Source organism: Larus michahellis, chromosome Z (assembly GCF_964199755.1).
Source record: "Larus michahellis chromosome Z, bLarMic1.1, whole genome shotgun sequence".
Classification (NCBI taxonomy): Eukaryota; Metazoa; Chordata; class Aves; order Charadriiformes; family Laridae; genus Larus; species Larus michahellis.
In genome coordinates, this window is record NC_133930.1 from 10,163,126 (window position 1) to 10,177,539 (window position 14,414).

The 14,414-nt window shown below is 38.5% G+C and overlaps 1 protein-coding gene across 25 annotated transcripts in view; it reads right to left on the reverse strand.

Moving 5' to 3' along the window:
- UBAP2 (ubiquitin associated protein 2) overlaps positions 1-14,414 on the reverse strand; it is a 193,660-nt gene that overhangs the window by 144,076 nt on the left and 35,170 nt on the right. For 19 of the 25 annotated variants that reach the window (XM_074568961.1, XM_074568956.1, XM_074568955.1 and 16 more), the window contains 4 exons: positions 12,668-12,824; positions 10,821-10,898; positions 1,477-1,531; positions 82-185 (listed from right to left, as the gene is read on the reverse strand). In XM_074568961.1, coding sequence (XP_074425062.1) covers positions 82-185; positions 1,477-1,531; positions 10,821-10,898; positions 12,668-12,824 — 394 coding nt within the window. The remainder of the gene's footprint in view (positions 1-81; positions 186-1,476; positions 1,532-10,820; positions 10,899-12,667; positions 12,825-14,414) is intronic. The other 6 variants (XM_074568966.1, XM_074568968.1, XM_074568965.1 and 3 more) reach the window with 1 other exon arrangement.

Genomic DNA, 14,414 nt, shown 5'->3' on the forward strand with positions numbered 1-14,414 from the left:
TGAACACTAACAGAACAGTTATTTTAACTGCAATTTGCTACACGTCTTCATTCAAATCCTTCCACTCTTGAAGCATCTTACCAGTTCCATCATCTGCATCATTCTGACCAGTCTCCCAAATCTCTGATTTTGTCCCAAAGCCATCAGTGGCAGAAGACTCCGTATAGTCTGCAGGGTTAAACGTCCTAGAGTTTTAAAAGTTAAGAAATGGAAGAGAACACATGGGTCATTCAATGAACACAAGCGTCATCGTTTTTAGCTGAAGTTGTATTAGATTTACCATCTCGATTTCAACATAATTTATCTTGATAGCTTTCGTTTCAAAAGAAACTTTTCCTCTATGAGCAGACACAGACAAAAAAAAAGGGAGAAAAGAGGAGAAAAAAGTGAGGAGACTGAAAAAAAATTACTGTAGAGAGACTGAATCAGAACAACAGTTCCTGAAAAAGCAGTTAAAAGCATACCTACTCCTCCCAGTGTTATAGAGCATTATATGTATATATATTATGTATATATGTATATGCATTATATATGTATATGCATTATATGTATATGTGTATTATATGTATATGTATAGAGCATACACAATGATAAGCCCCTCTCAGCTGACAGTTTCTCAGCAGGTGGCTGACTGATGAGAAACAAGCATCATCTCCTTTCACAGAGCACCAGACTTGCACAGGACAGGAGTCAGAACATCAGTAAGATTATTTCAGAATGCACTCCTTTTTCACCTTTTAGCTGCATCTGCCAAAATACTCAGATGCAGTTAAAGGTGAAAAAGGATTATTGAAGAAAAATCTCTTTTCAGTTTATCAACTAGAAGTATGATGATTATTAGAGAAGCAGAATGAGCCTTCTGTTCATTATGACATCACTGATATTACATGAAATGTCATTAAAGGCAAACACTGAGTGGAAGTAGTGGAGGCTACACTTCTGTGAAGCAAGTTATTCCAACAAAACTGAGAACAAACTTTAGAGCTGTTGAATAACTTCTTTTGATTCTGTTTTAGGGTCCATATATGTCCAAACAGTTAAAACATGAAACCTCAAAAACGGGAGAAAGTTTATAATTGCTAGACTTCCTGGTTTTATGCAGAACCTGCACATTCTACATTACACCAAAACAAATCTATTTTAAAATTGACCTAGGACTATATGCACCACACAGAACTTTCAGCCTCCTAGAAACTATGTGGCTGTTACTGATAGGTACAAATGGGTTCTCCAAGTTTGATATATTAACATTGAGTGAACTTACATTAGGTTTGTATAGTTATGTCTAGCTAGAAATACTGGTTTAAGACAAAAATAATCCATTAATCATCTAACAGATCGTTGAATTTTTGCATCCATATTGGTTTATCAAACATAGAGCAATATTAATACATACACTGGCAATATTAATACTGTCAATTAATATTGCCACTGAGTTTGATCCTTGCCAAAATCTGTGCTCTGCATGTTTCTTACCCCATGCCTTGGGCTGAAAACCTCCCCGCTCCTCTCCCTCTGCCACGTCCAAACCCTAGGAGAGAAAACACCATTTAACAGCAACAGCAGAGGAGCCGCCAATCGCTAGTCTGTCACATTAGAAAATACTAGAGTTGAAGAAGAAAACTACCATAGTTAAAGTTAAATATCATTTACTGCCCAAATTTCCTCACAGGAGAATTTGTTTCCCTAACACACATAAGTAAGCCACAGTTCATCTAAGACTACATATTTCAGTAGGACTTGCAATTATTTGCTATCTTTTCTGTACCTAGTGAAGTAGCTCCAAATGCCAAGAAAAGGACTTACCTAAAGACCCATCCCACATGAGACTGCTATTGCCAATTAATTAGACATTGTTCAAAATTTTGGCTCTACTTTCTCACTCTTGCCTAAGATGGTCTAGAACCCAGCCTCCCTGAAGTGTCCTGATCTCTCAAGAAATTCCCTGTCATTCCTTGTCTGTGAGGAGAAAGTTTAAATACTCCACTTGTTTCCTTCTCTGACTCAGCCCACCTCTCCACACCTACACCTGTGTGCCAACCTGCAAGCACACATTCCTTATGCTTCCCCCTAAATCACAGTTACTGACATGAAAATCACCCAATTCAAATTACTCAAACAACTTCCTTGTTATCACCCACAGGAATATTAATTTCTATTTTAACAACAACAAATACTTGCTGTTGGTTACCAGCCTCAGTTGACAAGCTTCTTGATACAGTGAATGGCTTTATTTTTGCATGTCGCATAGTGCCAACAGGGCATGAAAATTTTTATATTATTTAACCATCCACAAAGCACACATCTACATAAACTGCTAAAAACTAATTTTTACATGAGGCATATTTCTACATAGACCACCCCCGCCTCTTTTTTTTAGGACCTCAATATCTGAGGCTTTTGCAGTTTGATGGGTTTTTTTGAGGAAGATGTCCTGATTTCAGCTGCGATAGAGTTAATTCTCTTTCTAGTAGCTGCTGTGTTTTGGATTTAGTATGAGAAGAATGTTGATAACACATATTGCTGTAGTTGTTGCTAAGTAATGTTTACATTAGTCAAGGACGTTTTTCAACTTCCCACAGAAGCTGAGAGGGAGAACAGAGAGTACAAGCTGGCGAAAGGAATATTCCATACCATAGACATCATGCTCAGTATATAAATGGGGGTTGGCCAGGGACAGGGATTCGTGATCACTGCTCGGGTTGGGTTGGGCAACCGATCATCCAGTATTGAGAGTGATTTGTGTTGTATTGCTTTGTTTTGTATATTCTTTTACCATTATCATTATTATTATTATTTTCCTCTTCCTCTTACTATTTTATTAAACTGTCTTCATCTCAACCCATGAGGTGTTTTTCACCCCTTCTTTTCTCCCTCTTCTCCCTACCCTACAGAGTGAGAGGTTGGTAGAGGGGTGTGGTGCAAGCAAGTGTCTGTGTGGTCCTAGTCACTGCCTGGGGTTAAATGAGCGTTATTTCATATTACAAGAACAGGAGGATGTCAAGACCTGCGGACTGAGAACAAAGCTACGCGGTAATTATAAGCCACCAAGCAACTACAAGTTTACCAGAGTACAAAAGTTATAATCCTAAATCACCAATACACTGGTTGTCCAAACATCAGAATTACCCATGATAGGCTTTTCAAATTTGGATCAAAATTACCCCTTATTTTCAGGGTACCACCTAAACTTAATAAGAACAGTCGCTGCAGGACATGGTAAAACCAGTTTAGGAAGTTCCTGTTTTAACGACTTTCCTGTCCCTCCCCTCACCAGTTGTTCTACCCCTTGTCCTAGTTCACTGTCCAAGCTTTAAAAGCTCTCTCTGGACCTCTAAAATGTTTACTACCTACTTCTTAGAAGAATCAAAATAGCAGTATGGCTTTACCCACATTTCCATGAAAGACTTTACCCATATCCTATAGAAGAGACAACTGCTAGGTACAGAGGAACCATGAAAACCTCAGAGGAAGGATTCCAATCCAGCAATATACAGTATTTTGGAGGGACAAGAACACAGAAGAATTGAGGTCTAACACAAGGCCAGGGCTGCTATCTCTACATTTTCCCCTCTGCTCTCTTTTCACAATCAGTTGGAGAGAGGACAGACAAAGGTTAGGAAAGAGGTAACAACAGCCACAAGTCAGCAATCGCTGTCCCTCGTCACCAAGCCCACATGTGAAGATGTGCTCTTTGCTCTGCCATAAACTACAGTGCCCCAGACCCTGCTGTACACAACTGAATGTAACTTGGCCTCTGAACCTCCTTGCTTAGTCCACCTATTCTACTGCTCTTCTCTCCTTCACTCACCTAAAATCCCCAGTCTAGGAAGCTGATCCATGGCATAACGAGGTTGCAGGTTTCAGACACTCAGAAGTCAGTGCGCTCAGGATTATCTTTCTGCCCAGTAAACAATTATTATTTTTTATTTTTAAGAGTAGAACCAGCTAAACAAGTTTACTTGGGGACACTGTACGAGTCACCTATGTAATAATTTGCTTCCTACAGCTATCAATACAGCATCAAACACCAAGTATTAATGCTGCACAGAACACAGATCAACAGTTTTTTGACAAGCTCAGCTACAAGATTGATTGGGAGCTGCAAATCACAGAAACTGTCAAGCAGAAATATTTTTGAGTGAGGCAGACATTAGGTACAGAGAGATTGGTACAGAGAGATTAGCATGAAAGTACAAACAGATTTTAGAAGAGGGCTAAGCCTCCTCAGCCTCCCAAATGTGAAAGCCTGAAAGAATAACCTTAGCGTATTGAACAGAAGATGAAGTTTTAGCAAGCAAGGCATATGTAAGGTGCCATGCCATCAAAGGCACAAAAAACTACTGGCTAAAAAGAGCAATAAGAACCTCTAACAATTTCAGAAATTGCTAGAAAGAAATCATGTTGTTCCTGAAGTTCCATGCACAGTCTTAAGACTACTAGCCAGCAAGACATTTTTTATCCCAGATCACTTGGAAAGTTAATCCTGAACTTGAATTCCAAGTGAATTCCCTTAAGTTCGTAAAGCTATATCTATGCTTTCTGTTAGAACTGAAATGAAGTTAAGTTTAATCAACAAAAGCAATAACAAGCATTTTAATGAAGACAGAAATGAAGTATCAAACCAGTGGGGTTACAGAAAGCACTAAATTCAAAGCTAGAAAAGACACTTATGAAGAACTAATTCAAAATATGGGACAGTAACTACTCACCACTGAAAGATCATAGTAACTCAGACACAAAATCTCATACATGATGGTCATTAATGCAAGAAGCCAGTGGGAAGCAATGATATTCTCTTTGACCCAACTAGATGACTAATATATTCATAAATTCTCATGCTAAAAAAGTTAGTTCTCTCAGCTGCTAAAACTAAAATATGGCTTTAAAGTAATTAGAAGGCATAGCCTTTTAACACAGAGAAGTTAGTCATGAAGCAACTATGAATGCCCATCAGGTATTTGCAAACTTTTGATGCTTTTTAACAGTGACTAAAAGGTCAGTAAGCAAATGTGGCTTCACATTGCAATTCAGAGCAGGGACCCAAATTCTGAGCTGCAATCCCACAGTAACTTAAACCCATTTAAACCACAACTACTGCAACTGAGGTCTTCCTCACCAGTGATCACAAGCTCTGCTCTCTTTTCTGCACTGACAGTTTTGCACATGCCAGTGAGCAAGCACAAAACCACCATCAGAAAACAAAACTAATTCACTGTTGGATCACCTGTCCAAACCAGTTCCCTTGTATGTTAAATGCTAGAAAAATACTCACCTTTACACCAGGATAAGCCAGCAAAAAAGCCTGCTGTCCCCCTGCTACCATGCCGCCTTCCCCCTCTTTAATTTTTTTGTTTAGTTAGTTTTAAAGTTAGATCAACCTCCAATAGACAGGACCAATTCCTCCCAGCAGTAATGCCATTTTATGCTTGTAATGTAAAAAGTACAGCTTTAACACTACTCGAAGAAGACGTGTATATATGGTTTAGATTGCAATGGTAACGTTTACCAAAAAAATAATTTCCTGTGGTAATTCACAATCAGCAATTCTTCTATCAACAGTTTTATCTACCCACAAAATAGAACAAGTGACTTGGCAGTATCTCATTAAATCTTCTAGTGAGTCTAAAGGAATAGACTTTCTTACAATCAATCAGCATATGGAGCACAAAAGCAAATGATGGACATCAGACAAAGAACACAATTATTGCCCTGCCTCACATAAACCCTCACATATTTCTTCCCATTCTTTTACACTTGGATCTACAAACAACAGCCTAAAGCATCAAGGCAGCGTTGCTTACTCATTTCTGTTCAGAAACCAGGACTGGGGAACTATGTTTAAAGTTGATTCTGATCAACGCTCCTGCTACTACCCCTATCCAACATCATTTAAAACAATGAACTACTTAAAACACGCTTTGGTTTCCCTTAACATTGTAACTGTTTGGCTGTGTATTGTTGGGGGGGGGGCGTTTCCTGCTCTCCAGCACATCTCCCTCAGTTGACTATGTTCACATTAGCCACCACTTATTCAATTTACATTTTTCTTTCCTGGAATGAATTTTAGAGAAGTCAAAACTTATACCCAGGCAGGCGGTGGGATTTTCCGTTTCCACTAAAACCCACTGGAGTTCAAAACACTCATAAACACATGATCAAGTCTTCACTCTGGTACCATCCATGGTACTTTCACTATGGAAAGAATTCACAACATGCATTAAATTCACATTTCTTACCCCAAAACAAATGCACACAACATGGGAGCATGAGAAAAGTGTGCAATACCACAACTCGGATGGGTCAACCCCAATTTAAGAGCCTATTCTGTAGAAAATCCAGTTTGTGGAGCTTGCAAACCTAAATCCTTCCACTGCATCACACATGCCCTATTTCGAAACTCAGATTTTCACACTGACAGGTTTAAATTAGATGAAGACACTTTAAGGTTAAGAAAGAGACCTAAGAACAGCTGAAAGGAAAAGGAAATGCAGACTGGAAGGGCAGGCAACACCCTAGATTCATGCCTATCTCCAACTACACAGCAACTGAACAGCCCTGGCCTCTGCTCTGGAAATGCAGAGCCAGCCATCTTCCCAGCAGACAACGAGGTGACAGAGGCTTAAGCCTTATGAAGAGATAAGGAGGCTAAGTGTAGAAAGTTTGTATTCTAGGTATTCCATACTACCAAAACAAACACTGAAGTTATATTTAATAATTCAAATAACTGTTGTCTTATTAGTCATCATAAAGCTAGAAGCACTGGATCAGTTTTATGTACTGCATGTACTCTGGTAACCATTTTTAGAAGCACATGCAGAAAACTTTCAAAAGAAAATAAATAGCTTATGTTAAAGCTAAGTGCTGGTTAACCTCAAAAAAAACCCATTACATAACACACACATCTTAACCAATACAGTACCAACTACAGCAAAACTAAACAGGCTTCAGATTGCGACCTCCAGAAGGTCTACTCTACATCCATGTTTTAGAAAAACCAACATCCTTACTAATTCTGACAAACGAAATCCAAAATATATCCTGTCCTAACTGTGCTAAGGTTTTAAAACAAGAAAATGTTTAGACATGCAATTCTGGTTACAGAAGGTCATTTTTTTCAGGGACAGCATACTTATCTAAAAAAAAAAGTTTTAAAAATAAAAAAAGATATCAAGAATACAAACTGGACTGTAGTCAGATGTTTACAAGAAGGGCAAGATGCTTTGCTTTCTTATACAGCCAGCAGAGAAAACAAGAGTTTGAAAGTCTCCTTGTCATGCTGATTCAATCCAAAATTAAAACATAATGTTTTTCCTTTTCATTTTTATTCCTGTTTTGTTAGGAAAAAAAAATCCCTGTCAGCATGCACATTTACAGCATGGTCACATTGCTCTGGAAGACTGAGGAGGAAGAGAATAGAGGAACAGAAGTAAAAGCGACAAATCCATTTTCACTTTGCAAAGCAGGAGAATTGCTACACATGAATCTGCAACAATTTCTATGCTGAATCAAGTCCCAAGAGTTTATTATCTACCTGCTATCCCATTATCAGCTATGCTCAATTAGATATCTGGGGAAGAGTACAAGAACTGAAACCACAGTGCAGTTTCTCTGGACACTTTCCTGTTCTTCAACCATTTGTGGCTCAGACTTCCTCAGCCATAGATAATTTACATACATCAAAACCCTCAGTGGTTTTTCCTTTTCTTGTTGTGGTTCTTTTTTTAGGATTAAATTGTCAAGTCCCTCTCTGTAAATTTTCAGCACCCACAACATCTTATAGAAAGGAATTCCTCAGGTTAGCTACATGTATAAAGAACCACCTCCTTAAGTTCATTTTGAATCTGTAACCTACTGATTTAATTTGATATTACCTCATTTGCATACTTGCTTGGAGTGATGAGTTGATTTCCCCACAGAACCTTATCTGCAAAAATTTTACAGATCTCTACCATACACCCAGTTAGCACTCTCTTTTGCAGGCAGAGAAGTCCTAGTCTGCTTGTTCCTCACACCTCATAAATGCAGTCTTGCCAGCACCTTCAAAAGCCTTTTCTAGCTCTACCACATCCTTTTCAGCATGGGGTGGAGGACAGTGGGAGAACCAGACCCACACTTAAAACTGAAGATGTGAGAACAGTACAGAACAGCAGCATCAAAAAAAAAAAGTGCCTGTAAAGTTTGTCAATTTGTATATAACACTGCAGCTGATTAAAACACAAATGAGAAAATGTTTCTAGGGCTGACAATCCTAAAGACATAATCATCTTCCTCCATAATTCCTTCACAAGATTCCATTCCAGACAGTTACAAATCCTGGCAACATTAGCAAACAAATATAATCACTTTGATGTAACTACTATCCATCACCATTATAGTACTGTTTTCATATCTAAATTAAGCTTATTCAAGAAATTCAGTTCTGAAAAGAAAGATACATGGGAAGGCCACCTTAAAAAAATAATTCCTTAACTTCCTTCCAAGCAAAAGTTTACACCCTTAGTACAGCAAAGATTAAAGGCAGAAAAACTCCAGCTGGGAACTGTGACCTGAAACACATCCTGGAATGCATTTTTGCTTTCTGTTAATCAGTCAATAACATGTATCTACTTCAAGTCCCTGATCTCCTACATACCAGCAACCAGTGGTGTTTGTACACTCTACACCTACTACCCTATAAAGTTGCAAGGAATGTCACACATTCATTAACAGAAGATTTACTGCTGGAGGATGCTAGTGCCTACAGCACCAAGGCTGAAATACTCAGTATCAGGGTTTTTCCCCCCTCAGTTAACAACAGATTAACACCCCAGTGTCAATTGCATTTCTGCTATTTTCAGTGCCTATCATTTCTTAAAATTAGGTTGGTTTACAGTGAATCAGTAATACCATGGCCCAGCAAATATTCCCCTATAAAGCAGGCAGTAAGATAACTCCAGCCTGAGAAGGTAGTTTAAAATAGCAAGACAGTGCGTTGCTCAGATATTAGCTGACCCCTAATTTTGTATCCAATGTGTAGATTCCTACACACACACACACTCTGCACGAAACATTTCTAAAAAAGGGTTCTGTGGTGATTCCCACCAATCTATTTACTTTCAGATGAAGTACTTTATTCCACAGTTGACTATTCTGTGTAACAGAAAAGAAAGACTACTGAATGAAATAGCAGGAAGTTTTATTATTTCTACTAATATCCAGAGAAAGAAGGTCATGCATCCCTGAAATACTAAGAAGTGAACTACACAGCTTTATACAACTCCCTGCAGATTTCAAGGGCTTGCATTATAAAATTAAATTAGGTTATTTCCTGCCACAAAATACACACACTTGTAATATAATGATCCTGAAGTCGTTAAACGGGTTTATCACAGACAGTTGAGAACACTCCATTAAGATACTCTGCTCACATGAAAGTCTAAAATATGTGTTAGACAGATACAGTAATACTATGTACAGTAGGCCAGTGGATAGAAAGTGATTGAATTTGTTCCTGTTTCTTCAGTCAGATACGTTAGTTTGATCTGATGTTTAAGTGCTTTAGCTTGAGACATGATATCCATCTAGAGAGCAACAGTGCTGACAACAAAAGCAGCATATTGTTCATAAGGTTGCAAAGCAAAAAATAGACTGCATTGGAAATTAACCTGTAAGTTTCACCCAGTAATTTTTTTAAAATCCTACCTTTATATTTATATTTGAGTATAAAGGATTATTTCATAAAACAAACACCAAAAGACTTACATTCCATCTAACAACAGTGCTAACATACCAAAAACTGTAGCTGTGAACTATATATAACACACCCTCCCCTGCAAAGCTACCTCTCTGTACACGCCATTTCGTATTTGGTGATTCACAGGCACAACCAAATCATTCTCACAAACCTCTGGAAGCTACATGTCTTTGCATCTTTCCACTCAAGCTGGAGAAAATGAAGTTTGAATACCTCGTTACTAGATATTCCAAAGAGAAGAGAGACCTTTGAAGCTAGAATTTTTCGTGACATTACTTATTAAGTACATTAGCTCTACTGCACACTTTATGAATTTAAGTCATTTAATACTCACTTCCCCACACAATCTGTGCTGTACTTAGGTTATTCATTTTCATTCCTCCTGCTCTGAGAAAAAAAAAAAGCCTCTTTCCACTCCAACTTGTGAAAATCCAAACCAACTACACAATCCTTCATCCCACACCAAATCCATCATCAACAACCTTTCCGATCTCTTCTACAGGATAGGATTGGAGCTTTACCTGAGACTCTACAGTATACTTTTTCCACAGTTCTCCTCATAAACTCTTACTTGCCAAATTCATTCTCTTACCAAACACCTTTAAAGTGGCTTGTGCTTTCTCTGATTGGGTACCGAAAACAGAAGGCAAACATGACAACCAGATCCACCCCAAAGAAATGGCACAAGTACACATCAGATCCCTCCTTGAGAGCCCAACAGGTGGAATCTTGCACTCTCCTGCTGTCAAGGTACATTCTGAGTAGCCCAGCGCACTCCCAGTCACAGCAGGCTGGAAGGAGTTGATCTGGGAAAACAGCACTCCATAGCCAGAGCACATCAGCCTGCTACACAGGAGATTACCATAAAGGTGTTTTGTGTCAATTCTTTTAAGTTGTTCTGAGACCAAGACACAACGGGGGGGAAGGAAAGGGGATGTACCTAAATTGAAGGTGGCTGAAGTGCTTATGGAATCAAAGGATAACCAACAAATGCTTAAAAAGAAGTGTTTAAAGAAATAAATGGGAGAGTTTCATTTCAGGACATGAAATCAGTGTCAGTCCCCAACCAGCGCCACCATCTCACCTCTCCCACGGCCACGTTTCCCACGGTCTGAAGGCCTGTCTCCTTGATTGTTGTCCACTCCATTTTCTTCAGCTCTGACTGCGGAGAGAGAACAGCTTAAGAGAAGCTTTAGACACTCATACATGTGACAGTATAGCCATCTGCTTAACCTGAACCCCAAAATATAACACAAGAATTTAAAGTGGGCTGGTCAAGAGATCTCAGTCACCCCTTTTCTTTGGGGGTGTAGCTACAAGCAAGTCACATTTACTTTGCACTGGAAAATTAGGAAACAAAATATCTAACAAGAAAAAACGTCCCTCAGCAGACACGCTTCTGTTTTTTGGAAAAAAAAGTGCGGTGTTTTGCAGCCTACACTATTAAATTAATTATGGCCTCACCCCTTTAACAAGGTACGAAACACAGTTGCCTCATACTGCACTTCCTTGATAATACATCAGGGGCAACAGTGAAAGAATAAGAGATAACTAAGAACACCAACACTTCTCCCATCTGCCCATGCCACATCCCTGCACAATCAGGGAAACTTAAAAGCTCTCCCCTCTGTATTTAAATCAGAGGGATGACAATACAGTGAAGGCGAGGCATTAGAAAAGCCCTGCAACTTAGCTATTTTGTAAAAAATCCCTGAGCTGGTACTCTGAAAGATGGCTGTCTCCTTGATTTAAAAAAAAAAAAAAAAAAAAAAAAAAAGACGACTGGCCACTTAGAGCACTGCTGAGATTTTGTACTGCACAACTGCTCCTAATGACAGCAACAAAATCATTAATGCTTGGACATAAAGTAGGGAAGAGAACATCAAGATTCAGTAACCATCTGAAAAATCTTCAATTCTAGTTTACAAAAAGAGACAAACAGCACTTGGTTCTGACAAAAATGTTGCCCCTCTTTTTTATTTTGATGGATTCAATTTCAATTTGTTCTAAGCACAGCTGCAAGTTTTATTAATATTTTTTCCTATCTTGATGTTACTGTATTCCACAAAGATTCATAATGTATTCACTGGAACAATATTTTAATATATTCCAATAATGAATTAGAAAAGTTGTCTAATATTGTAAATATTTTTTCCTGCTTTTAAGTGAAAAGCTAAACATTTTTTTCATTCTAGTTTCTCTGCTCATCTGTCAGTGTTGTCTATGGCCCTTACAGGCAATGTATACAGCTTTGACACCACTGATACAACTTAGAGTAAAAAAAGCAATGATTAACCAGTGGTAATCTAACGTGATGCTACCTAACTTGGAAATACCAGTTTGCTTTTGTACAATGTATTATTGCACCTGTACAAACAGTAGCAGATTTTTAAATGCTTCAACTCAAAGAATCTTCTCTCTTGTAGAAACTCACCTTTGGTTGGCTTATGTGTGTAATACATGCTAGAGATTAATAATGATCCCAGTCTTTTCATTCCCCTTATGAGAAGACGAGAACATCTTCAGGTTCTCCCATTCATAAAAGGAGAAGGAGTCAAAGCTGGATAATTTTTTCATTAAAAGAAACAAAAAAGTGTACAGCTGTGCAGTAACATCCTTGCTTTCAACCAGTCTTACAATGACTCAATTCTAAAACCTACATAAAAACCATGAATTTTTTGATTAATTGATCTTGTACAAAGGGGACAGAAACTGAAATTAATTTGAGTGCCTCCGAACAAGGACAAACCATCCCAAAACCAAGTCATATAGGACAGATCGAGCACACCTGTCACACAAACAAGTTATGATCTCTTCAGCACTGAGCTATAACTCAGATGGACTTTACTCCATTGAGCATTCACTCTCAACTTGTCCAGTTTCAGCTGCAAGAAAAGTGTCTGAATCTTTAAAAATTAACCCTATACGTACACTCTCGGCCACGGCTGCCTCCTCTTCCCCGTCTGTTGGAACTTCCCCGTCCGCGACTACTCACTTCTCTGTCCCCTCGTTTTTCTCTGTTCTCTTTGTTCTCTGAACTTTCTTTTCCAAGGCTTTTCTTCTTTCCCCCTACAGTCTCCCAAGAAGTCTATTTGGGTAGAATAGAATTAGATACAAAAGTCAAAAAGGAAGTGAAACACCTCAATCCATACTTCAACCTCACATCTCTCCATCTCATGGAAAAAAAGCCAGGTATTTGCATAATGTCATATAGGTAATACCTTGCAAACTACACTGATACAAATGGAAACAGAGTCTGTGTTTTTGGGAAGAGATGAGAAAGAAGAAAGTTTTACAAGTTGGATTGTCTTACGGAATGTGAGGATCCCAGATATTTCTGGCTATAATGGACTTCTACTAGTTCGAGTGTTACCAAAGACAGGCCTCTGCTTTGTTTATAGCCATACGCTAACTAAAATGTTTGTTTCCTACTAACCTTCTTACTGTGTGAGAAAATAGTTAGTCACTGAACTGGTGTTACAAATAGCGATAATGAGGAGACAGACAGAAGTTGCTAATCACCAAGGATGGGATAACAAGAAGTAGTTAATCACTTCAAGGTTCCTTCATGCGTCAAGTATGTACTCCTATACCAATTAGGATAGACCTGTGGCTACTTCAAGGAACATCCTTATCATCCTCAAGAAGTTGGCAAACTTACAGTAAACTGCACTAAACTATCTCTGGAGAAGAAAAAAGAAAAACCACTATCCAGACATACTAGAATTCACACACAAAGAGACAGAATGGCAGAACAGCTTGGGAAAAATGGGGCCGTGATAAGCCAGACCATCCACTGTTAACAGCTACAGCTCACCACACACAGCAGAATACACAAAAAACTATATTTAAACAAAACAAGGGACCAAAGCCAAAACATCAGGCTTCAGCTTTCATATTAAACTCCATCTTTAAAATAATTCAGGGATCGTATTAATACCAGAGGAATACATGTAGGAGCTGAAAATAAAATGACAGAACACTTGCTAATAGCACAGCACCTCATATATTTTGCAATTGCATGGTTAGCCTATCAAGCCACAGTTGTAAAGCAAAGAAAAAGGTATTATTCACAAATCATTAAGACAGCAGATACGTTTATATGTACATCCCCATCTCTAGGAGCTTATAGTTTAGGTAAAGTAGTTTAGCAGGAAATTTGCACATGCAAATAAGGTGCCATCAGTTATGAAGCACTAAAGCCATGACCTCTGAAAGGTTCCTACACCAAACAAAAAAGGTTGGCTATCAGTACTTCTATCCTGTCCTATCTCTTCTCAATTCAGACAACAGCAACTCGGAAGCCCTCATGAGGTAGGCAATGACCAGCTACTCCAAGCTGCCTAGAATTGAGAAAACTAATGCTATTGAGAAAGCAGGTAACAAAGCCATTTACAAGTACAAACTCAATGTTTCAGTATTTCCTTTGAGAGAATAAGTACTAAGACAATGATTACTCTCTTATATTTTCACACAGTATAGGTGGGAAAGAGGGCTGAAATCACTATTCAATTTCATCTCCAGTAGAGAATACTACAGTGCCAAAAGCCAACTTTGGTGAAGCACAGACAGCACGGATTAGAAGTACAAAACTACGGGTTTGAGCAACACCATGTTATTTGTGCACCAGAAAACTGTTTCCTCCAGTAACTACCATACAGCTTCACCTACCATAGCC